This window comes from Ovis aries, chromosome 1 (genome assembly GCF_016772045.2).
Source record: "Ovis aries strain OAR_USU_Benz2616 breed Rambouillet chromosome 1, ARS-UI_Ramb_v3.0, whole genome shotgun sequence".
In the NCBI taxonomy this organism is placed as follows: Eukaryota; Metazoa; Chordata; class Mammalia; order Artiodactyla; family Bovidae; genus Ovis; species Ovis aries.
In genome coordinates this window covers 247162524-247188079 of record NC_056054.1, presented here as the reverse complement: position 1 = coordinate 247188079, position 25556 = coordinate 247162524, and the positions used below count along the sequence as shown (strand labels likewise).

The following is a 25556-nucleotide window of genomic DNA, read 5'->3' as shown; positions in this document are numbered from 1 at the left end:
AACTACCATTCTGCAAGTTTTGGTAAGCTTTTCCTCATATACCAAATCTGATAGGACTCCAACAACAAAGAATACCTCCGGGAAGTTTAACCCTACCTTCCCACTTTTAGTACTTTTTAAAAAGAATAAACCATAATTTAAGAGACAGCATGACGGTGTTCCGGAGAAGGTAATGGCACCCCACTCCAATACTCTTGCCTGGAAAATCCCATGGACGGAGAAGCCTGGTAGGCTGCCGTACATGGGGTCGCTAACAGTCGGCCAGGACTCAGGGACTTCACTTTCACTTTTCACTGTCATGCATTGAAGGAAATGGGAACCCACTGCAGTGTTCTTGCCTGGAAAATCCCGGGGAGCCTGGTGGGCTGCTGTCTACGGGGTCGCACAGAGTCGGACACGACTGAAGTGATTTAGCAGCAGCAACAGCAGCAGCATGATGGTGTTCACTGGATTATTTCCCCTCATATTAAACAATGCTATCATCACAACTAAGTCAATTAGCTATAAAAATTTAAAAAATAATTTTTCCCCTGTAAAATATAAAATGGACAAGAGATCTACCAAAACCATTAAATAAACACAAGCAACAAACACTAGTCCCAAATTCTAGTTTATCTAATATACTGTTGTCGTTCAGTTGCTAAGTCGTGTCGGAATCTTTGCCCGTCTACTGCAACACGCCAGGCTTTCCTGTCCTTCACTATCTCCCGGAGTTTGCTGGCTTACTATTTTTTGCCACAGTTCCAATACATGAACTACATTTTTGAAACGTGCACATAAACTCTGCCCTGGGGTCATTATATACCGAATATGACGATTACAAGTATTATTGCTCTTACAATCTGTTCCTCTCTCCTTTCTCCCCCCTTCTTTTCTTCCTCTCCCCCCACCTTTCTCTAGCACACATACACGCACAATGAAGCCTTCAAATAAGTGCCCTGGTCCCGTCCAAATATATTTTTATTTCTTTCGGAACGGGGGATTGGTACGGTTCTTGGGGTAGTAGAAAAAAATGTACAGAAAGGCATCATAAATATGAACCATCAGCCACGTCAGAAAGTCTAGGCGTTGGGGGTGGGGCGGGATGCAGCTCGAGATAAGAGGAAGTAAACAGGGGTATTCAGCGGCTGAGGCCGGTAGTAATGTTCGTAGGTGGGTCTGCTGCAGGCTCTGGGTGAGGACCCGGGGGAGGCCCTAGGAGAACATCCACTCCGCTTCGAAACCTCTAGAAAGAAAAACGAAACCTGCAACTTCCTGGGAAGGAAGGGGAAGCACTCCCGAGAGCGTTGCTCCCCCGGACTTGATGTCGGAGTCACGTAGGCCCTGCCCCGGCAGGAGCTGTCAGAACCGCCGCATCCCCGCGGCTCTGCCCACAGGAGGGCGACCTGCGCGTTCGCTCCCACTCAGATCACCAGGGTGTCCTCAAACGTCCTGCTCCCCTCCCTTCGCCGCTCAGCCAGCTGACGACGAGCAGCAGGAGGCGGCTGGGAGCCCAGGTGCTAGGGTGGAGAAGGCCGCCGAGCCCCGGCTCCTCCGCCTTCTCGGCCGCTGCCCCCGTGGTCACCCACCTGATGCTCCTTCACCACTTCGCTGAGGCAGGGATATCGCTCCGAGATCCATCGGTAAAACTTGGGGACTCCCATTTCGGCCGTCAATATTAACTCCAGTCAGGGCCCAACAGAAACCAAACGCCCCGCCGGGGCCTACGCAGCCGCCTCCGGCCGTCGCTCCGCGGATGACAACACACCGCCCGCCCGACCATAGAGAGCGGCCGCCGGGCCTAGAGCGGCCGGCTCCGAGGCCGCATCCCCGGGGCGGGGCTCTAGTCCCAGCCGAAAGGCCCGCCGCCGAGCTTCCTGGTGGGTTACACGGAGGAAACCCAAGGCGTATTTGAATGCGCGTGTGAAATTCAATTCTGAAAATGTCAGTTGATGGAGCCGTGCTCTATCAGTGGATTTGGAAGTGGTGTGGAAACCCCATGAGACGACTGTAAGAATCCTGGCTGTCTCTGTCTCCTGGGATTACAAATCTCAGTGGTTTTCAACACGAATTTATAAAGGTCTGATGATTTATTTGGTTTACTTTGTGAGTGGAAATTTTTCGAGGTTACCACAGTTTCTTTTCAAAACTTTCTTTTTCCAGATTACTTGCTTAAAATAATTTCCTAACACCCCTCCATCCAGCTTACTCTACAACTGTTTACATTATGACTTTCCTTGAATAGGAAAGTATATGTTTAGTTTTCACATTTATACCTCTTGGGTTACCCCCATCACACTTAAACTGTACAAAAGGCAGAATTCTGTAAGGTGAACTTAAGCGAAATTACCTGTTATAAAAAGTTTTCCATTTATTTGCATATAATCTCATTGCTTTGTAATTACTATCAATTATTTTAAATCTTCTGTAATAAAACATACCCCCAAATTTATTATTAAAACTGTTTAGATTTTAAAACCTCATGAAATGTTACGTACTGCTTTCCCCTCAAACTACAGGATTCTGCATTCTGGCACACTTTTAGTATGGTAGCATCTTTAAAATTGCAGAATATTTATATAGTTTTCATATTCATGCTAATTGGCTAACTTTTCTCTCCCTATCATATTTTCAACCATACCAAAAAAAAGAGAGTTTTACTAAGTGAACTTAATAATGTGCTGTTTATGTTGTACATCTCTCTTACTAGACAATTCCCAGATGGCAGGGCAACTATTGTTAGCTTTGTGCACAAATATAGCACAGTGTTAACATAAAGAGTATTTATTCAATATAATTTTTTTGTTCAAATGAATCCTTATGCTAGCACTTACAATCAGTGAAAATTGTGAAATGAAATTAGGCTGGCTTGTTTTTTGCAAATATCTTTTTAAAGCATAAAAACATACAATATTCCATTTCTCCAGTTATAATACACAGTATATATTAAGAAAACTGTTTATTTCATAATAACATATATTATTTTAAATATTATTAACAATCAGAGAGAAATACCAGTTACTCTGAGAATATAAACATATGTTGTACTTTGGAATTGAATAGATACAACCACAGATTAATGCACCAAATGCATTAAATTTAGATTATTAACATATTGTTTAAAGTAATTCTATTTTACATATATGGGGTCCAACCAAGGTACATCTGGCATAGCAAGTTTTCATCAGTAGCTTCTTGTATAAGGTAATGCACGTGTCCTTCGATAGATAATGGCAGCCCTGTCACTCTATTTCGGGTCTTGATTACACCTTGCAGTCGCTGCTCGATGTCAAGAACATGAGTCTTGGCCTAAAAAGAAATGGAAGATCGTAAGAACTAAGGTCCCAAAGATATGTGGATGTATGTTTATAAACTGGAATTACTGACTTTCTGTTATTTAACAAATATTAATGCCATTTTACTGACCCTTACCCCTTTTGTAAGAGCAAATACAGACAAAAGAGAGAAGAAACAAATATAACTTGAGATACTGATCTTAAAACTTGCAGTGTAGACCTAACATCAACTGCGTGGAAGTTTTTCAGGACTAAGTAAAATATCAAGAATCTCTTCCACATTAGAAGTCTAGAAAAATAATTTTTTAAAAATCTACCCTAGAAAGTGTTTAGGACATAAACATTTGAATATTAATATTCTAGGAAAAGCAATAATACTCTGATGCCTAATATTTTCCATTAGTATATGCAAATGGGAGTTCTCCATGAGCACCTGGAATCCTACACATTTCTCTCAATCAAGACAGCATTATCAGAATGCAAAAGTGAGAATGATGTTATTAGAATAACAATCCTCAACCTATTCTAACTTATTTAAAACAGCTATCTGGAAAATTTGAGTCTTCAACCAATATAGTCAGCTCACTGCAGCCAATGAGTCAACCAACAGTGGACTGAAAAAATTCAGGGAAAAACAATTCCAGAAAGTTCCAAAACAGAAAACTTGAATTTGCCACATACCAGCAACTATTTACATAGCATTTACACTATATTTATAACTATTTTACATGGTATTTACTTTGTACTAGGTATTATAAGTAATCTAGAGATGATTTAAAGTATATGGGATGATATACACAGGTTATATACAATGCCATGTCATTTTATATAAGGGATTTGAGCAATCTGGGATTTTGGTATCCACTCCAAGGGGGTCCTGGAACCTATCTCCAATGGAAACCCAGGGAAAAGGGACTACTGTGTTAGTAGAGTGATTTCTACATATTGAAGCTGAGACCTGCTGCTCTATAAATTCAGGCAATTTGTGTTCATGTTTTAACTGCTCTTTATCATAATTGTGAACTGTTATGATTAAACAGACATATCTTGAACTCCTTATTACATGAAGGATAATAGTGTTAACATTAGTAATGACAAGAAAACTTAATGGCATTGTCATACTACATGGAGAACTAGATTTCAGAGTATTAAGTGGTCACTGACAGTATTTAGAATCAGTTTCCATTTGCAGAGAAATACAATATCAGTTCATATCAAGCTACACCTTCTACTAACCTTTTCATTGACAACTTCCCCTGTTTCATTCAGTGCTGCTTTGGAATGCCCTTTCACTGGTTTACTCCATTCCACAAGAGGATCATGTAGAAAAGTCTTTAAGACACTAAAATGGAAACAAATATGATAATACAGTGTTAATTTTATAAAAAGAATTCTCATTAAAGTCAACACTTAGGTGAAGGGTAACTGAAGGATGAGAAGCTAATCATAATACTTTACTAAACACATTACTACTATTTCAGAAAATGCTATACTTCCTCTTTCAGAGAATTTGCCTTTGCCTACATGTAACCCTGCTTATTTAACTTATATGCAGAGTACATCATGAGAAACGCTGGGCTGGAAGAAGCACAAGCTGGAATCAAGATTGCTGGGAGAAATATCAATAACCTCAGATATGCAGATGACACCACCCTTATGGCAGAAAGTGAAGAGGAGCTAAAAGCCTCTTGATGAAAGTGAAAGAGGAGAGTGAAAAAGTTGACTTAAAGCTCAACATTTAGAAAATGAAGATTATGACATCTGGTCCCATCACTTCATGGCAAATAGATGGGGAAACAGTGGAAACAGTGTCACACTTTATTTTTCTGGGCTCCAAAATCACTGCAGATGGTGACTGCAGCCATGAAATTAAAGGACACTTACTCCTTGGAAGGCAAGTTTTGACCAACCTAGACAGCATATTGAAAAGCAGAGACATTACTTTGCCAACAAAGGTCCGTCTGGTCAAGGCGGACTAGACTAGTGGTCATGTATGGATGTGAGAGTTGGACTGTGAAGAAAGCTGAGCACTGAAGAATTGATGCTTTTGAACTGTGGTGTTGACTCTTGAAAGTCCCTTGGACTGCAAGGAAATCCAACCAGTCCATTCTAAAGGAGATCAGCCCTGGGTGTTCTTTGGAAGGAATGATGCCAAAGCTGAAACTCCGGTACTTTGGCCACCTCATGCAAAGAGTTGACTCATTGGAAAAGACTCTGATGCTGGGAGGGATTGGGGGCAGGAGGAGAAGGGGATGACAGAGGATGAGATGGCTGGATGGCATCACCGACTCAATGGACCTGAGTCTGAGTGAACTCTGGGAGCTGGTGATGGACAGGGAGGCCTGGCGTGCTGCAATTCATGGGGTCGCAAAGAGCTGCACACAACTGAGCAACTGAACTGACTGAACTGACACGTAACCAATGTATTCTACCATAATGCCTGGTACACAGCTCTTAAATAAAAAAAAGTGGGTAAGTAAGCTTTACATGTTCTTCTAAAAAACTACTTCCCACAACTAGCATCATATTTAATGGTGAAAGACTGTCTTCTTTACCCCAAAGGTTAGGAACAAGACAAGGATATAGATATCTCCCCATGGCTATTTGATGTTGACCTAGCTAGGGCAATTAGGTAAGAAAAAGAAAAGGCACTGAGATTAGATTGGAAAGAAGTAAAATTCTATCTACAGATGACCTGCTGTTGTAGAGAGAAAAATCTTAAGGCATCTATAAAAATTACTATTACAACAAATAAATGGGTTCTGTAAGATTACAGGATACATGATCAATATATAAATTTAGTTATGTTTCTATATACTAGCAATGAACAAACATGAAATTAAAAAAAAATTCCTTTCAGAATAGCATTAAAAGGAATAAAATACTTGGGGAAGGAAATGGCAACCCACTCCAGTATTCTTGCCTGTAGAGTCCCATGGATGGAGGAGCTTGGTGGGCTACAGTCCACGAGTCGCAAAGACTTAGGAACACATTTTTTAAAAGTTAACTACAAGTTTTGCAAACTAAAAATTATAAAACATTGTTGAAAGAAATTGAAAAAGACTTAAATAGCCCCCTGGAGAAGGTAATGGCAACCCACTCCAGTATTCTTGCCTGGAGAATCCCATGGATGGAGGAGCCTGGTGGGCTGCAGTCCATGGGGTCACAAAGAGTTGGACACGACTGAGCAACTTAACTAACTAAATAAATAGAAATACTTATCAACTTCATGGATCAGAAGACTTAATATTGTTAAGATGGCACTGCTCCCTAAATTGATTTACAGATTCAATGTCATTCCTATCAAAATTTAGGCTGGTCATTGCTGAAAATGACAGTATGATCTTATAATGTATATGGAAATGCAATATACTTGTAACAGTTAAATAATCTCAAAAAAAATCACATTTCCTGATTTCAAAACTTACTACAAATCTACAGTAATCAGGACAGTATTGTTGGCATAAGGTCAGACATATAGATCAATGGAATAAAACTGAGAATCTAGAAATAAGCCTTTACATGTGTGGGCAATTGGTTTTCAACAGAAGTGTCAAGACAATAAGAGAAAAATAATCTTTTCAAAAATGGTGCTGAAACAACTGGATATACATATTTAAAAGAAGAAAGAGCCCAGCTTCACTCTAGATGCACAAAATAACTAAAAATGATCAAAGATTTAAATAAGAGCTAAAACTGTAAAACACTAAGACATATATGTGACTCTTCATGACTTTGAATTATACAGTAGTTTCTTAGGTATGACACCAAAAAGTACAAATAACAACAACAAATGTAGATAAATTAGTCATCAAAGGTAAAAACTGTTTTGCTTCAAAGGGCATCATCAAAAATAAATCAGCAATTCATATATCAGAGAAAATACTTGCAAATCATATATTCATGAAGGTCTGTATCCAGAGTATTTAAAGAACTATCACAACTCAAAGAAAGACTAATAATCCAATTTTTAAAATGGGCAAAGGATTTAAATAGACATTTGTCCAAAGAATATATGCAGGTGACCAAGTTGCTAAATCGTGTCCGACTCTTCTGCAGTCCCATGAACTGTAACCTGCCAGGCTCCTCTGTCCATGGGATTTTCCAAGCAAGAATACTAGAGTAGGTTGCCATTTCCTTCTCCAGGGGATCTTCCCGACCCAGGGATCAAACCTGCGTCTCCTGCATTGGCAGGCGGATTCTTTACCATTGAGCCACGTGGGAAGCCCCAAATAAACTAGACAATAACAAGTTCTGGTAAGGATGTGGAGAAATTAGAATCCTCAGACACTGCTAGTAGGACTATAATGTATTACATCTGCTTTTCAAAGCAGTTTGAAAGCTCCTCAAAATGTTAAGCTTAGAGTTAACTTATGATCCAGGATTCTACTCCTAGGTATAACCAAAAGAAAACATGTATCAACATGAAACTTGTGCTCAGTGTTCACAGCCACACTATACACAATAGCCAAAGCAATCCAAATGTCCATTAACTGATGAACTGATAAACAAAAGGTGATATATCCATATAATAGAATATTATTTGGCAATAAAAAGAATGAATTACTGATACATGCTACAGCACAGATAAAACCTTAACATTATGCTAGTGAAAGATGACACACACGAAAGGTCACATTTGTGTAATTCCATTTATATGTGAAATATTCAGAATATGCACGTCTATAGAGACAGAAGCAGTGAGATTTTTTGGGTTCCCAAATCACTTCAGACAGTGACGGCAGCCATGAAATTAAAAGACGCTCCTTGGAAGGAAAGCTATGGCACACCTAGACAGTGTATTAAAAAAGCAGAGACATCACTCTGCCCACAAAGGTCCTTATAGTCAAAGCTTTGGTTTTTTCAACAGTTATGTATGAATGTGAGAGTTGGACTATAAAGAAAGCTGAGTGCTGAAGAACTGATGCTTTCTATCTGTGGTGCTGGAGAAGACTCTCAAGAGTCTCTTGGACTGCAAGGAGATCAAATCAGTCCATCCTAAAGGAAATCAACCCTGAATATTCATTGGAAGGACTGATGCTGAAGCTGAAGCGCCAATACTTTGGCTTGACTCGAGGAGCCGACTCATTGGAAAAGACCCTGATGCTGGGAAAGACTGAGGACAGAAGAGAAGGGGGCAGCAGAGGATGAGATGCGTAGAGAGCATCACGGATTCAATGGACATGAATTTGAACAAACTCCAGGAGTTAGTGGAGGACAGGGGAGCCTGGCGTGCCATGGGGTTGCAAAGAGTAGCACGCGACTTAGCAACTGAATAACAACAACAAATAGAGACAAAGAGATCAGTGGTTACCAGGAGATGGTGGGGGAGTAGAATTGGGGAGTGACTGCTAATTTCTTTTGGAAGTGATGAAAATATTTTATAATTAGATAGCAGTGATGGTCACACAATCTTGTGAATATACTAAAACCACTGTAGTATACGTATTAAGACTGAATTTTTGTTATGTAAAATATATCTGAATGAAAGGTATTATTAAAAAAAAACTTCAACCAGTACAAAGTAGCTTCTGTATAAAGCAAACATACTTAAGAACCATATAATCACATCCAAAGTTACTATTAAATTGTTTACAGAATATAAAGGATTACCTCATTAAAGGTTCTCTCTGATCTCGCATTAGTCTCATTGTAACTTCACAAGCTCTTCGAAAAAGACCTTCCGTTCCCATCGGACCCATTCCATTAACCATATTATGAGTCAAGCGAAATGGAACAATTTCTGGGACCTCAAAGGTTTCTCCCTAAAAACAAGGCACTTCATTAAAAAGTAAAAATGCTGTAAGTTTAAAATATGCAAAAAATTGGGGGCTTCATATTTAGACTCTTAGCAAAGAGCAAACATTCTCTCAAAATATTTACATTTGCATCTTACATTAGTGGCCTATATCATGAGTCATATGACTCTACCTCTGCTTTTGAGGAATTGAAACACAACTCCTTGGATAAGATCTAGAGGATGGGTAGATTCATCTTTCACTGAATTACTAAAGTGAATAGCATTATAGAGAAGTATTTATGATTTATTATTTAGCCTTATATTAACGGGGCTTCCCTGGTGGCTCAGACAGTAAAGAATGCAACGCAGGAGACCTGGGTTCAATCCCTGGGTTGGGAAGATTCCCTGGAGAAGGGAATGGCAACCCATTCCAGTATTCTTGTCTGGAGAATTCCATGGGCAGAGGAGCCTGGTGGGCTACAGTCTATGGAGTCACAAAGAGTCAGACATGACTGAGCAACTCACACACACACATCCCAGAGACAGGAAATGTATATAACATGTATTATGATGAAGTCCAGTTCATTTATTTTCTGCCATTCTCTAACCTGCCTTTCCTAGAATGTTTTCATCCCTCTGTCAGTTTCCCTAAGTTCCTCTCTTGTATGAATCTCCTATACCAGTGATTTATCTCCAATTTGTTTTCTGTTGGGTCTGTGGCTTTTTGTGGTTTCCAAACAGCAGACGGCAACCCATAGAAAATCAGGATGAAGAAAAGAACGGATCTAATTAACCAGTTTGCCTTTCAGGATCATAACACTGGAAAATTGGAGGGTGGCCTTAAGCAGTGTCCAACTACCTTCATTTATTACCAAACCCCAGTCTGGACCTACAGAACCTGTATTTCCTGGGATGTTTCCTAGGTATCTGCATTGCAAAAAATTTCTTAAATGATTCTGATGTGCAGCCAGGTTTGGAAACAATCACGTCAAATTACTGTCCCTTTAAAACTGAGTCTTAGTCAAATGAACTGTTCATTTAAGAGAACTATGAGTCAGAACTTGGATCTATACTTTTGGACTTGAAAGTTCAGTGCTTTAATTTAGTTTTACTGTATCACTCTTTTGAGTTCTCTCCAACCTAAGTTGCTTTACTGAGGGATATAGGATCCACTGACTAAAACCAGTTAACCAACTTGCAATGTCACTTAACTGAGACTGTAACTGCTACAAATTGTCTAGGAAGAACAGCTGTTGAGGAAAGGATATTAGGAGAAAACATACAATTACCTATGGTAAGTCATATCACATACCTTATTGAAGAGACAGTTAAAATCCACATGTACACATTCACCAGTCAAAGAATCAAAGAGAATGTTTTCACCATGACGGTCTCCAAGGCCCAGGATATAACCGACCATTGACATAACTGCGGTGGAACGACAGTATGCTGATCTGCTACTGTACCTAAAGGAAATATAATGCCTATCAAATATCCTTGTATCATATGAGGCAACATACATATATTTTTTTAAAAAGCTAACCATAACAGTATATTATATTCTTGGTAACTAACCATGATGTAGGATCAGGGAATGTTCTCAGAAACCACTCATGAAAGACAGGAGGATGCCTGGGCAGGAGAAATTCTTGGAATACTTTGAGTTTTTCAGACAAAGCTGCCGATTTTGGTAGCATACACTGCCGAAGTTCCTTCCCTGTCATATAAACTCCTGCAAGGTAAAGTGATTTCCATTAATCACACAAGCCAAATAGAAAAAGGGGCAATTTTCTTTTGGTGAAAATAGGACAGGAAAATATCTACTTTTAATCAAATTGTATTCAAATTTATTCAAATTATTTTATTCCATGGGTTATAATCTAATACTGTCATTGTTTATTTTGGTGCTTAAATTATTTGAGGTTTGGCCAGTGGGAGAGTCTAATCCTAGTCTAACACTTTGGTTTCATTCTAGCTTTATCTTTCCTTTTCTCTCTTTAATAATGTAAAACTAGCTCTCATTAACCATAGTGTATTTATTTACTTAGTCAAGTCTAGTTTACACATAAAGTAGTTTAAGAATTGCTAACCAATAACTCCTAAAAAAATACATTTTCATATAGATATTTGTAAGCTATCTCAAATCCTTTTGGAATAAATAAAAAGAATTAAAACACAAAGAAGGAAGGAAGAAATGTCTTAAGTACTTCTGTATATAGTACCTAGAAATTTTACTATGGCTTATACCCCTAAAATGTAAGATGATATATGTTAATAATTATTATACCTATATTGCATGTTTATACCATAAGAATTAATTTTAGTACCCTTTTCTTTATATAGTTTGGTCAGAATAGGTCTCAAACCAGCAGTGTTGTTGACCCATTCAATAATCCCACATTCATCGTTCAGTGGAATAACTGCGTATGTTCGAATATGAAGTTCTCTTCTACGAGATTCTGCATCTTTTCTTAAGCACTATTAAAAAAAAACAACACACACACTTAAAAGTTAAAAATTTCTAAATGTTATGTCAAATCTATCTAAAAATATTTCTTTTCATAGCAAAAGAATGTCAATAAAAGATCACTGTGTAGTACAGATGAATAATTATTCAGAATGGTAGAGCAGGAAACTACTGGGACAGTATCCATAATTTATTTCCAAATCATTAAAAATGCCTTGGGTAAGTACTTCTTTAAATTATTCACTATTAATATGACAACAATACAGTCTTCAAAAATATTATAATTATGACAAATAATGACAAAATAATCTTTAAAAATTGCTTCCAAGACATTCCTGAAACATTAAGTCCTTAGTCACAGAGAAGCTATTTAATTTTATCCAAAAGATGCATGATCAAAAAAATACGAGTTTTACGATATCCCCATGTAGCCTCATTTGAAAAATCATCTAGCAGAGGAAAGCTTTTCACATCTCATCTGCTTAATCCTAAAATATACTAGGTAAGGATAAACAGTATGTTATTTAATTCTGGAGCTGTATGAAATGAACAAACTATGCACAGATCTATAATTGTAACCTGTCAAATTCAAAAGCACAAGCAACTGATCAAAAATACATTTTAAGTGTTAGGAATAAATAGGCTACACAAATGTCAGCAAAATAGTATGGCATGAGAATCACATAGCAAGATCAGTAATATGACCTTCTAGACCAACATAATGAGACTAGTTTTTCACCATCAGGCTATTTGACCATGTTAATGTGAGGGAATGGTAATGAAACAACTTGATTGGTAACAAAGCTGATTAAGATAAATTTGTAAATGAAATGCAGGCCACTTGATACTCCCAACTAGAAAAACACTCTAGGAGCTTTGGAACAAACATATTGATAGTTTAATATCAGTAAATTAAGTTACCAAGTTACCAAACAACATTTTAAATAAAGAATATTCCTTCCCTTCATAATACCTTTGAAATTGGTTTTTAATATGGAATTAGTTTTTAAACTACCTTTGGTTAAACTGAGCACAAATTCTCCTTAAAAACAAAACAAAACAAAACTCATCTGCTGCTATATGTTTTCTGTGTTAAAGGTCCATAACTTTTCCTGCTAATAAAAGAGGTACCAGTAAAATGCAGGAAGGGGATAGAGAGGAAGAACAAAGAGCATATTAAAAAAAAGTAAGGTTTTCACAGTATGGTTTGATTTTTTAACAATATAAAAATAGATGCACTTATAAAAACCTTGCTAGAGAATAATTCAAAACACCTAAAGACCATACATTTATAATAACCTTTTAATGAGAATCTTCATACCATCTCTGAGACAGAAATCAAGCACTTACCAATAGCACTAAAAAAAAAACCCCACTAATGATCACCTTTAAAAAGAGTGCTGGTAAAAATAGAATGAACATTTTTTACTAGCACTGAAACATAAAACACAAATCTGATAGAAAAAGTACATTATAGATAATTTAAACATTACATAGAAAATATTTTCCTTTGTTAATATGTCTTTTACTTCTTTTTCTCAATATAACAAAAGTATCTTACTTTTAGAAAATTAAGTGAAACCAGAAAATTCTACTTCAGGACACATATCCAAAAGACTGATGTCAGGGACTCAAATAGATATCTATATACCTATGTTCATGGCAGCATTATTCACAACAGTCAAAAGGTAGACGCAACCCATGTGTCCACTGATGGTGAATGGATTAAATGTGGATTACACATTCAATTCTATATTATCAACCTTATAAAGGAAAGAAATTCTGACATGCTATATATAACATAGATGAACTTGACGACATAATGCTAAATGAAAAAGCCAGTAATATGGGCTTCCCTCGTGGCTCAGATGATAAAGAATCCGCCTGCAATGCGGGAGACCTGGGTTCGATCCCTGGGTTGGGAGGATCTCTTAAAGGAGGGCATGGCAACCCACTCTAGTATTCTTGCCTGGAGAATCCCCATGGACAGAGGTGCCTGGTGGGCTACAGTCCACAGGTCGCAAAGAGTTGGACACAACTGATTGGCTGAGCAAAAAGGACAAATACTATTTGACTCCACTTACATGAGATATCTAGAATAGTTAAATTCATAGAGACATAAAATAGAATGGTCAGTTTGAGAAGATGAAAAAAGTTCTGGAGAAGGATGACTACACAACAATGTGAATGTACTTAATACCACTAAATTGAACTGAACACTTAAAAATGGGTAAGATGGTAAATTTTATGTAAGTATATTTTATCCTGATAAAATAAATTAAGTGAACATGAAAAAGGCAGTATAGTTCATTTCTTCTTCAAGAGGGATCTACTTGCCCATATCTCATTAATAGTAATTATAGCAATTCTAAAATAAAAGCAAACTGTATCCAAACCTTGTTAATCAAGGAATTGAATTCCATTAGTCTACAATCCTTTCTCAAGTCATCTTTTGGCTTACACATCATAATGTAGAACTTTCCATCAGATCCTTTTAAAGAGATCTTCTTTGGTTTCTGAAGAGAAGCAAGAATTTCTACCTAAAAGATGATGAGTTACATATAAATTAAGGTCAAAATTTTTGTTTAAATTTGTATGTGTACTATATTGTGTTATCTCACATAATTAAAGGAAAATATAATAACCTGTATTATATAGAAAGTTGACTATTTTATTAATTTATCTATGATATATGAAAAGAATGGTTGCCCATAAGTAGAGACACATTTTCACCCATTAGACATGGCTATTGAAGTAAAAGGATTACTTTGTCAGCAATGTAAGTTTATAGTATCCAAATTTAGGCAGCCTCTTAAAGCATCCACAATGTTTAAACGATTTTTGAAACATTTTCCTTAGGACTTTTCTGTAGAACCTAAGACTATTTTTAAATGCCTTTAATGGTAACAAATCAGAAAGAAATGGTAAGAAATCAGATTGATTACATTCTTTGCAGCCAAAGATGGAGAAACTCTATAAAGTCAGCAAGAACAAGAGTGGGAGCTGACTGTGGTTCAGATCGTGAACTCACTGCCAAATTTAGACTTAAATTGAAGAAAGTTGGGAAAACCACTAGACCATTCAGGTATGACCTAAATCAAATTCCTTACAACTATACAGTGGAAGTGACAAATAGATTCAAGGAATTAGATCTGATAGAGTGCCTAAAGAACTATGGATGGAGGTTCGTGACACTGTACAAGAGGCAAGGATCAAGACCATGCCCAAGAAAAAGAAATGCAAAAAGGCAAATTGGTTGTCTGAGGAGGCCTTACAAACAGCTATGAAAAGAAGAGAGACGAAAGGCAAAGGGGCAAAGGAGAGATATACCCAATTGAATGCAGAGTTCCAAAGAATAGCAAGGAGAGATAAGAAAGCTTTCCTCAGTGATCAGTGCAAAGAAATAGAGGAAAACAATAGAATGGGAAAGACTAGAGATCTCTTCAAGAAAATTAGAGATACCAAGGGAACTTTTCATGCAGAGATGGGCACAATAAAGGACAGAAATGGTATGGACCTAACAGAAGAAGAAGATATTAAGAAGAGGTGGCAAGAATACACAGAAGAAGTGTACAAAAAAGATCTTCATGACCCAGATGATCACGATGGTGTGATCACTCACCTAAAGCCAGACATCCTGAAATGGAAAGCCAAGCAGGCCTTAGCTTTGCACTAAGAACAAAGCTAGTGGAGGTGATGGAATTTGAGTTGAGCTATTCCAAATCCTAAAAGATAATGCTGTGAAAGTGTTGCACTCAATATGCCAGCAAATTTGGAAAACTCAGCAGTGGCCACAGGACTGGAAAAGGTCAGTTTTCATTCCAATCCCAAAGAAAGGCAATGCCAGAGAATGCTCAAACTACTGCACAATTGTACTCATCTCACTAGCAAAGTAATGCTCAAAATTCTCCAAGCCAGGCTTCAACAGTATGTGAACCATGAACTTCCAGGGGTGCAAGCTGGATTTAGAAAAGGCAAGGAACCAGAGATCCAATTGCTAACATCTGTTCGATCATCAAAAATGCAAGAGAGTTCCAGAAAAACATCTATTTCTGCTTTACTGACTATGCCAAAGCCTTTGATGTGTGGATCACAACAAACTGTGGGAAATTCTGAAAGAGATGGGAATACCATACCACCTGACCTGCCTCCTGAGAAATCTGTATGCAGGTCAAGAAGCCACAGTTAGAACCAGACATGGAACAACAGACTGGTTCCAAATCAGGAAAGGAGTACAGCAAGGCTGTCACCCTGCTTATTTGACTTATATGGAGAGTACATCATGAGAAAGGCTGGACTGGATGAAGCACAAACTGGAATCAGGATTGCTGGGAGAAATATCAATAACTTCAGATATGCAGATGACACTACCCTTATGGCAGAAAGTGAAAACTAAGGAGCCTCTTGATGAAAGTGAAAGAGGAGAGTGAAAAAGTTGGCTTAAAGCTCAACATTCAGAAAACTAAGATAATGGCAGCCGGTCCCAGATCACTTCATAGCAAATAGATGGGGAAAGAGTAGAAACAGTGTCAGACTTTATTTTGGGGGGCTCCAAAATCACTGCAGATGGTGACTGCAGCCATGAAATTAAGAGGCTTGCTCCTTGGAATAAAAGCTATGACCAACCTAAACAGCATATTAAAAAGCAGAGACATTACTTTACCAACTAAGGTCCTTCTAGTCAAGACTATGGTTCTTCTAGTAGTCATGTATGGACGTGAGAGTTGGACTGTGAAGAAAGCTGAGCGCCGAAGAATTGATGCTTTTAAACTGTGGTGTTGGCAAAGACATTTGAGAGTCACTTGGACTGCAAGGAGATCCAACCAGTCCATCCTAAAGGAAATCAGTCCTAAATATTTGTTGGAAGGACTGATGCTGAAGCTGAAACTCCAAGACTTTGGCCACCTGATGCAAAGAACTGACTCATCTGAAAAGACCCTGATGCTGGTAAAGATTGAAGACTAGAGGAGAAGGGGACAACAGAGGATTAGATGGTTGGACGGCATCATCAACTCAAGGGACATGAACGTGAGTAAACTCTGGGAGTTGGCAATAGACAGGGAGGCCTGGCATGCTGCAGTCCATGGGGTCGCAAAAAGTCTGACACGACTGAGCGACTGAACTGATACTGATACTGAATGGTAAGAAATGTTTATCAATAGAAAGTAAGTTGATTTTTGACAAAAGAACTCCTTCAAAATCAGGTCCAATTAAAGATGGAATTTAATAAGCTGAATAATATTCTTAAGAACAAAGCATGATTATAAGTAACCAGAATGATTTCATTATGTGGCTTAGTAGCTGGCTCTGAAGCTAACAGTTAAAACATTTTGAGCCACAGAAACTAGAATAAATCTAGAGTTTTCAAAAGTATTTATTTAGAAGTGCTCTGGTACTATTTCTCTAAGATAGCAACAACAACAATGAATCAAGCTCTTCCTAGCAGAATTTCACTTCTTTCCAAAACACAAATAACAAACAAAACTGTATTTTGTTCTCTTTCTCTCCCCATTTTTATGACAAAGAATTTGGAAAAAGAAAATTATGGAAAAAATAAAGATTTTAGTCATACTAAGAGAAAATGAATATCTGAAAAATCAAAATACCAGATTGAATATGGGATTTTTATCACTTAATTTTGTCCCATTAGTATAATAGAGTATTAATTTTCTGTATTTATAATCATTTTTTTCTTCACAAACACAAAAAATTCACTTAGTCTCTGAGAAAAACACTCTTAAACTTAATTTGAAATTTTTAACAATCTTAAAAACACAGCAACATAAAAATGCAGTTTACCGTATCATCAAAGCCTGCAATATAGGCCCAATGCCCAGGAAACGGCTCATGGTTAGCATGGGCACCCGGGATTGATGGAAGAGTAGGTATCATTACTGACTGTAAAGGAATGAGAATTTCACTAAACGTTGCTTCTTCTACCAGCCTTTTAAGCATTTTAAAATGAGTCCTCATGCTCAGTGTGGAACTACTTCCATCCACCTGGGGGGAGAAAAAGTAGTGCATTTTAATTTCTCTGTTTACCTCCAATTACAGAATGCTTCATTTTACCCAAAGAAAAATTTCACTTCTATAATATCTTAATTTCAATGGCTCAGCAGCCTGTAGTTTTCTAATTTTTTAAAAAATACATCATCTCATTTAAACCTCTTTGTACTCTTTTACCTCATCAATAATAATAGTACCTACATTACAAGATATTAAATGACAAGATAATAGTGGCCTACAATTTGTTAGCACACATTATAAATTCCAAAGGGGTCCTTACATCAAACTTTCTTTTGTACCAGATTTCATTTGGTAGGAAAAAGATACCTGAATTCCTCACTTAGTGCAAAAATTATCATGTTGCACTGCAGAAATAGTTATGTATCTGATTATGGGATACCCTGTCAGATTACCCCTAGTGATGATACTTAATAAAAAGTATATGTATTGTATTACCTTTAAAAATCTGAAAAATCCTGAATTTCTAATGTAGCTAGCCATAAAGATTTTACATAAAGAACTAGAAGTTTGTACATATAAAGAATTTTTAAAAGTGTCAGTATTTTATAAATGCTGGCCATTATCATAACATTATCTTTCACAATGTCAAGTGCATCAGAGGTCACATAGGATTAATGCAGAGAGCCAAAACAGATTACTCTTTCAAGATGTTTATTGATGGGAAGGTGAGACATAGGGTATTCTATATTTTCCCACCTGTAAATAGGTGATAGAGTGAATGTCTGTAAAGTGAAGTTTAGCTATTTATCTTATAGTCTGTCCCTCCTTATAAACACCTTTATCCTCACTTTTGCCTTTCCTTCACATTCTTTAGGTATTTTCCCCTCCAATGCCTTAGGAAGAACAGCAGTTCATTCCTATAAGTATATCCATATTCCAGTCATACACCTACTAAAAATGTAGCTATTACACTAGATGACAACCATCTATGTGGTTTTCTATGTGACTCTGAGTACCTCAGGGCAGAAGAACATGTCTTATTCATCTTTGTTTCCCTTAGCCCAGTGCCTGTCCCCTGGAAGATTATGAAATGTGTACCAAGAGAATGAAACTCAAAACTTTCCTCTTGCATGTGTAGGTTAATGTATATGAATTTTGAAAGTTCGAAGATATGACGAAAACAATCAGAGAGAACTCTATTTTATATACTTATATTTCATATCCGCCACTTAAAAAAATTTCTAATAAATACAGATAATTCACTCTCAGAAGAATTTATATTAAGAACTTTTAGAAATTTAGAGAATATTTGAGAGAGGGTATAAGTTAGAAATTAAAAAAACAGCTTCATTAAGGTAAACTGCACATATTTAAAGTACATGATTTGATAACTTTTGATATATATGTATACTAAGATGTGAGAATTTAAATTTAACTAATCAAATTAAAATAAAACCCACTAAAATCATATGGAAATTTGGTATAAAATTACCCAACTTGATTTATAGGTAGTAAGATTTATGATAGTACCGATTTGTTGCACAATTCTAGAAGTTTATCTGTTAGGCGAGTTGCATCTCCAACAAACTTTTCTAAGGATTTTTTCATTTCAATAGCTTTATTTAGGATTTCCTTGCATCTGTTTACACGCATGGGATAAGAAGACTGTCATAAAAAAAAAGTTCAATTGTTAAAAGATTTATAAGAGATAACAAAATCTTTTTTTTTAAGATAACAAAACTTTGGTTGACAAAAATCAGCTTAAACAATATGCATGATGAAACTTTACAGTGATACAAATGTCCTGGAAATCAATTTGGCAATACTATCAACAGCCAAAGAAATGCTGCTATCCTGTGACCTGATGAATCCTCTTCTTAGGATCTACCTTGAAGAAATAATCAGAAATGAGAATACAGATGTGTCCAGATGTTTTATAACAGCAAAGAAAGTGAACAACCTTAATAATCCATAAGAACTGAACATAGATGGGTAACCATAATAGAAAATTTAAAAAATTGTTTCTTCAAAGGAATATTTAATAACATGGGAACATGATTATGGTAATAATCTTAAGTGAGAAATATGAAATTATATACCTATGTAATCCAAATTTAGTGCTAAAATATGAAGAGATAATAAAAATACAAAAATACATCAAAATATTAGTGATATAAACAGTGAATTTTAATTCTTTTTAAATATCTGTATATATTCTAAATCTCCTAATATACTTACTAATTAAATATATTTACCAACTTGTACGTTATTAATATAATGCACTAAAAACTTTCTAGTATTAACAGTGCAGGCACTTTTAATTTAAAAAAACTTGAACAAAAAACTGGTTACCATTTTACACCAAGCACTAACAGTTCACTATACTTTCATAAAGAAAATGCATGATAAATCCTTTGATCTTAAACACACTATTTACTTAATTTGATATATATTTCTGAATTTTGTAATGAGAAATAGTGCTACAATTTCTTTTTAAAAATACTTAAAATGTATTTTCTTGCTACAAATCTAATATAAGAGAGATACCCTGGGACATGTATCAGCATTAAATAATCAATGCCACATAAAATGGAAAAAGACAATGGCTTTGTGTTTAATATATTACCTTTGACACAGCTGTCATCATCCACATTGCTTGCTGAGGATAGGCCAGAAATACTTTGGCTATAATTTCCATCAAGACAACAAAAACTTCATCATGAGAATGACAAATTCGGGAGATCAACTGTGAAAAGGCAGTCAAAAACTGATACGGAGCTAACTGATTTGTGTGCTCTGTGATAACTTTGTTTATTTTAACTAAATCATTTCTCATTTGTACACGATCAGAGCGGCCAGCTGGAAAAAGAAAAAAACAAAGTTAAAAATACCAGCAAAAAAAAAAACAACACCCCAGAACAATTTTGCTTTAAAAACAGGTTTATGATATATGTTATTCCCAAGTCCAAAGCTACGTCACTTGCCAATTTGTGAAAAGATAATTTTTCTATCCCTGTAGGAAAAAATATTTAAATCCACTGAAAAACTCAAGGCCCATTAATTTTCACTAGAAGCAAAGAGAACAAGCAACAATCCATAGTAATTTTTAAGGTAAACTATTTGGCTTAAACTAGTACTTTTCAATATGTATTAGGTTGACCAAGGAACGAGCAAATATTCACTTGCAGGCTTTGCAATTGCAACAACTTTTAAAAGTCTCTGTTTAGTCTTTCTCCTCTTTTTTAACACTTGATTTCTTGCTCATGTGTAAATTATAATTCTTCTCAGTCCTTTAAAATTTTTTATCAAAAAAAATCATACCTTTTTCCCATTCGTATGCCTTAGCACCAAAATCAAGCCATAATGATAACATTCGTGGCATTGATTGATATATGAACTGATTTCCATACTGTAAAGATCTGCAAATACAAAAGATATTAACATAGTATTAATTTTTATATCATATGAATTAAAATTTAAAGACTCTACCACTTAAAGGAATATATAACATTCTGACTATAATTTTGTACTATAATTATAGTATCAGTATTTTTCCTCTCTTCCCATTTGACTCATCTCTTCCCATTTTTTCCTTTATAACTTCCTCACTAAGTTCTACATTACACGGACCAAAAATAACTCAGGTTTTGACTGAGTCAAAGTCCTGTCAATACTTCTTTCAAATTGTCCTTAGGATTTGTGCCTTTATTTGTATTCCATGGCCATAAGCGGAGGTTAGGCCTAATCACTCCATTTCTGGGAGTTCCCTGGTAGGCTTAGTGGTTAGGATTCCAGGCTTTCACGGCTGTGGCCCTTGTTTAATCCCTGGTTGGGGAACTGAGATCCCACAAGCCATGCAGTAGGACCAAAAAACAAACAGCAACAACAAAGAAAACCCCTGAATTTCATTTTGGGAAGAAAGGCTTTGCCAAATCTTACAATCTTAACACTGACAATGAATAAACAAATACTGCTTTAATTCCTAAAAATACTGAATTGAGAAGCCAAAATACCAAACAATAGGTAACTTTATATAGATTTATTGATCTCAATTAAGTTACTTTTCAAGGTAAAGCAATGGTACATGAGTATGATAAGAAGAATGAGTAGAATGTTACTATTACTTCTCAGGAATTAACAATTTGTAACAATATACACTGTAGGCATGAGATAATATATTATATGACTATAATACACTAACATATGAAATTAAGTTACATTGTACCTGTTATCCAGTTTTGGAGATAAGCTCTTTCTACAAGTCTAATGTCAGAACCAGGCTTCCCAAGTGGCACTAGTGGTAAAGAACCTGCCTGCCGATTCAGGAGACTAATAAGAGATGTGGGTTCTATTCCTGGGTCGGCAAGATCCCCTGGAGGAGGGCATGTCAACCCACTCCAGTATTCTAGCGGAGAATCCCATGGACAGGGGAGCCTGGCAGGCTACAGTCCATACGGTTGCAAAGAGTCAAACATGACTCACATGACTTAGCACGTAAAATGTAAGAACCACTTTTATATATACTACTTCTTAGCAGAATGGTCTAGAAGGAAAGATTTCACTGGCAATTAAATAAAACCATTAAGTACATTAGATTTAGGGTATTCTAAAATTCTAGGGAAGGGGACTCAGAGGATGAGGGCTCAGAGTGGGAAGAACACAATTTTCATTGTATGTTCTTGGTACTATTGAACTTAAAAACACATAAATATATTACTTACTCCATTAAAATAGTTATTATTTAAAGGGAAGGGAAAAACTGTATAAAGAAAAAAACTTACATCTCATCTAAAGTGATAGTCTGAACCAGTGGTAAAGCAGAAAACATTCTACTTATGCAAAGATCTGTGATAACAGTTCAGTATCCACAGAACCATCCTGATCTGTTTAATCAGCAAACATGCAGTTCTTACTCTCACCTTCCGAAGTGAAGAAGTATATATCGAATGAGATCACCCTGCTTTTCCATTTTGTTATCTGTGACCATGGGCATCAATTTGTCATAATACTTGGCAAGGTAGAAATGTCCATCCTCCCACTCTGGCAGAAACAAGGTTACATCCTGTAGAAGAGAACACAGAATACTCACTTAAGAAAATCCCCCATTATGCTGGTAAGTAAAGCATGAATAGACAATTAGGGATCAAAAGTATGAGAACCACATCTAGTCAGGGTGAAGTCAAAGGCAGACTGACATGTAAGTAAGAGCTACTTTCTTACAAAGCTGTTCTCAGGATGGCTGATGTTCTGATGGGTTGCCCGCTGACCAGCATGTCATGATAATTAGCTATGTAGGGGGGAAAAAACTCCACTTCACTGCCACTACATATAATACATCAAAATAATTTTCAGATGGATTAAAGTATTTCATATATGTGTGTATATGTTTATTTTTATCATTTAGAAAAAAAAAACCTCAGAGAAAGAAGTAATATCAAATATCTGAAGAGGACAGGACTTTAAAAGCAAACAGATATGGTTAAAAAAAACCACATATCTTATTTTTCTCTAAGATCTCTCATAAGTTATTGCTTCCCTCTTCTCAACTACTTCATAACCAGGCTTCTATAAAGAATTCTCCGTCTCACATTCATTCCTCAAACTGTTGCTTTTCGCCTTCAGTTGATACCACTCCACTAAATCTGTTTAGCAACTTAAACAGGTACTTTCCGATTCTGACCTCATGTGAGCTCTCTTCAGTAGCCTGCTGTTGTCTCCTTTGAATCCCCTTCTTCCTTTTGCTTTTGTGAGGCCACAACCTTCCAAGTTTTCTCCTACCTTTCTGGCTACTCCTTCTGAGTTGCCTTTGTCATTTCCTCTCCCTTTCCTTTATATTTGTATATTTGTGTGGTTTATTAATTTTTCAATGATATTATTTAAAATGTGATTAAAAAATACATAGAATAGCTGAGTAAAAAATTATAAAGCTCTGCTTTTAATTCAAGAACATGGTTTAGGCCAGGAACCTTTAAATGAGATCTTAAGTTTTCTCTGAATTTAATCCTAAAAGCTTCCAGATGCAACCTGCTTGTGGACAGAGGAGAGGCAGGACTAGATGTATGGAGCAGAGATGCTGGATTCATGTGACTAAAACTGGCCACGGGGACGAGGAGCCCAGTGTGCTTTTACCATCTAGTCATGAAAAGTGTGAAAGTGTTAGTCACTCAGTCGTGTCTGACCCCTTGTGACACCATGGACTGTAGCCAGCCAGGCTCCTCTGTCTAAGGAATTTTCCAGGAAAGAATACTGGAGGCGGTTGCCATTCCCTTCTCCAGGGAAGGGATCTTCCCGAACCAGGGATGAAACCCAGGTCTCCCAAAATGCACAACTGAGTACCTGAACCACAACAACAATTGCTATAAATACAGTATTCCATTAAAGGAATATGTTATAATTTGTTTATCCATTCTATAAATGACATTTTTACTTCCAGTTTAAAATCTACAAATAACGTTGGTACAAACATTTTTGTTTTTTGTATGTGTTATATGGAGACATGTTGAGCATTGGGAAGGTGGCTGTCATAGTATTATCAGCTTTAGGAGAAAACATCAAAGTGTTTTCCAAAATGACTGTGACAATTTATACTTCCAGCAGCACTGTATGAGCATCTAAATGCTCCATAGTCTTTCTAACACTTTAAAATATCAGTCTTTTAAATTTTAACCATTCTTGTAGGTATATAGTGTTAGGTCATAATACTTTTAAAACTGAACTACAGTTGTATGGATGTGAGAGTTGGGCTGTGAAGAAGGCTGAGCGCAGAAGAATTGATGCTTTTGAACTGTGGTGTTGGAGAAGATTCTTGAGAGTCCCTTGGACTGCAAGGAGATCCAACCAGTCCATTCTGAAGGAGATCAGCCCCGGAATTTCTTTGGAAGGAATGATGCTAAAGCTGAAGCTCCAGTACTTTGGCCACCTCATGCGAAGAGTTGACTCATTGGAAAAGACTCTGCTGCTGGGAGGGATTGGGGGCAGGAGGAGAAGGGATGACAGAGGATGAGATGGCTGGATGGCATCACTGACTCGATGGACGTGAGTCTGAGTGAACTCTGGGAGTTGGTGATGGACAGGGAGGCCTGGCGTGCTGCGATTCATGGGGTCACAAAGAGTTGGACACGACTGAGCGACTGAACTGAACTGAACAGTTGATTTACGTATTTTATTAGTTTCATCATAATACTTTTAAAATTTACATCTATTCTTATCTACTCAGTGAACATATTTTTTTTTTGGCGGGGTCATTTGTATATTTACTTCCGTGAAGTTTTCTATTCAATATTAAAATTGAGCTATCTGTATTTTTATTGGCTTTTAAGAGTTCTTATTATATTCTGGATATGAGTCTCTTTCATTTATATATTGGAAAATATCTTATAATCTACAGCTTGTCTTTACATTCTTTAAAAAATATTTATATTAGGGACCTTTCTGGTGGTTCAGTGGTAAAGAATCAGCCTGCCAAGAGATACTGGTTCGATCTCTGATTTGGGAAGATCCCACATGTCATGGAGCAACTAAGCACATGTGCCACAATTACTGAGCCTGTGCTCTAGAGCCCAAGAGCTGCAACTACTGAACCCACTTGTCATAATTACTGAAGCCCATTTGCCCTAGAGCCTGTGCTCTGGAACAAGAAAAGCCAGAGCAATGAGAAGCCTGCACTCCACAAGCAGAGTAGCCCCTGCTTCCTGTACCTAGAGAAAAGCCCACACAGCAATGAAGACCTAGCATGGCCAAAATAAATAAATAAAGGTATTCATAATTATTAATAAATATATATTATTTTAAATTGAAATACAATTGATGTACAATATTATGTTAGTTTCAGGTGTACTACACAGTGATCTGACATTTGCATACACTATGAAATGACTGCTGTAAGTCTAGTAACCATCTATCCCAATACAAAATTATTACAATATTATTGACCATATTCCTTACGCTGTGTATCTCCATGACCTAGTTATTATAACTGAAGGTTTGTACCTCTTAATCCCCTTCATCTATTCCCCCTCCACCCACCTCCCCTCACTCTTGCGTTTACCTTCTTAATGGTACCTTTCCATGAACAGAAATTAATAATTTTATATTAGTCAAATTTATT

The 25556-nt window shown here is 36.7% G+C and overlaps 2 protein-coding genes and 1 long non-coding RNA gene across 11 annotated transcripts in view; 1 reads left to right on the top strand and 2 right to left on the bottom strand.

Annotated features, from left to right (window-relative positions):
- Positions 1 to 1719, bottom strand: part of XRN1 (5'-3' exoribonuclease 1) — a 115818-nt gene extending 114099 nt beyond the window's left edge. For all 9 annotated transcript variants that reach the window (XR_009595375.1, XR_009595376.1, XM_060394952.1 and 6 more), the window contains exon 1: positions 1569 to 1719. Coding sequence is in view for 7 of the 9 variants with exons in the window: in XM_060394952.1 (XP_060250935.1) it covers positions 1569 to 1643 (75 nt within the window). In the remaining 2 variants the exon portion in view is untranslated. The remainder of the gene's footprint in view (positions 1 to 1568) is intronic.
- LOC132657358 (uncharacterized) lies at positions 1109 to 24748 on the top strand. The gene is made up of 2 exons (XR_009595381.1): positions 1109 to 2059; positions 4831 to 24748. It is a non-coding gene; the product is annotated as an uncharacterized LOC132657358 (long non-coding RNA).
- Positions 2924 to 25556, bottom strand: part of ATR (ATR serine/threonine kinase) — a 112093-nt gene continuing 89460 nt past the window's right edge. Inside the window, exons 36-47 of the mRNA XM_012102124.5 lie at positions 22369 to 22511; positions 20771 to 20868; positions 20076 to 20308; positions 18980 to 19114; positions 17282 to 17482; positions 13879 to 14022; positions 11343 to 11493; positions 10591 to 10747; positions 10328 to 10481; positions 8889 to 9040; positions 4512 to 4617; positions 2924 to 3288 (exon numbers count right to left, since the gene is read on the bottom strand). Coding sequence (XP_011957514.2) covers positions 3115 to 3288; positions 4512 to 4617; positions 8889 to 9040; positions 10328 to 10481; positions 10591 to 10747; positions 11343 to 11493; positions 13879 to 14022; positions 17282 to 17482; positions 18980 to 19114; positions 20076 to 20308; positions 20771 to 20868; positions 22369 to 22511 — 1848 coding nt within the window. The 3' untranslated portion in view covers positions 2924 to 3114. The remainder of the gene's footprint in view (positions 3289 to 4511; positions 4618 to 8888; positions 9041 to 10327; positions 10482 to 10590; positions 10748 to 11342; positions 11494 to 13878; positions 14023 to 17281; positions 17483 to 18979; positions 19115 to 20075; positions 20309 to 20770; positions 20869 to 22368; positions 22512 to 25556) is intronic.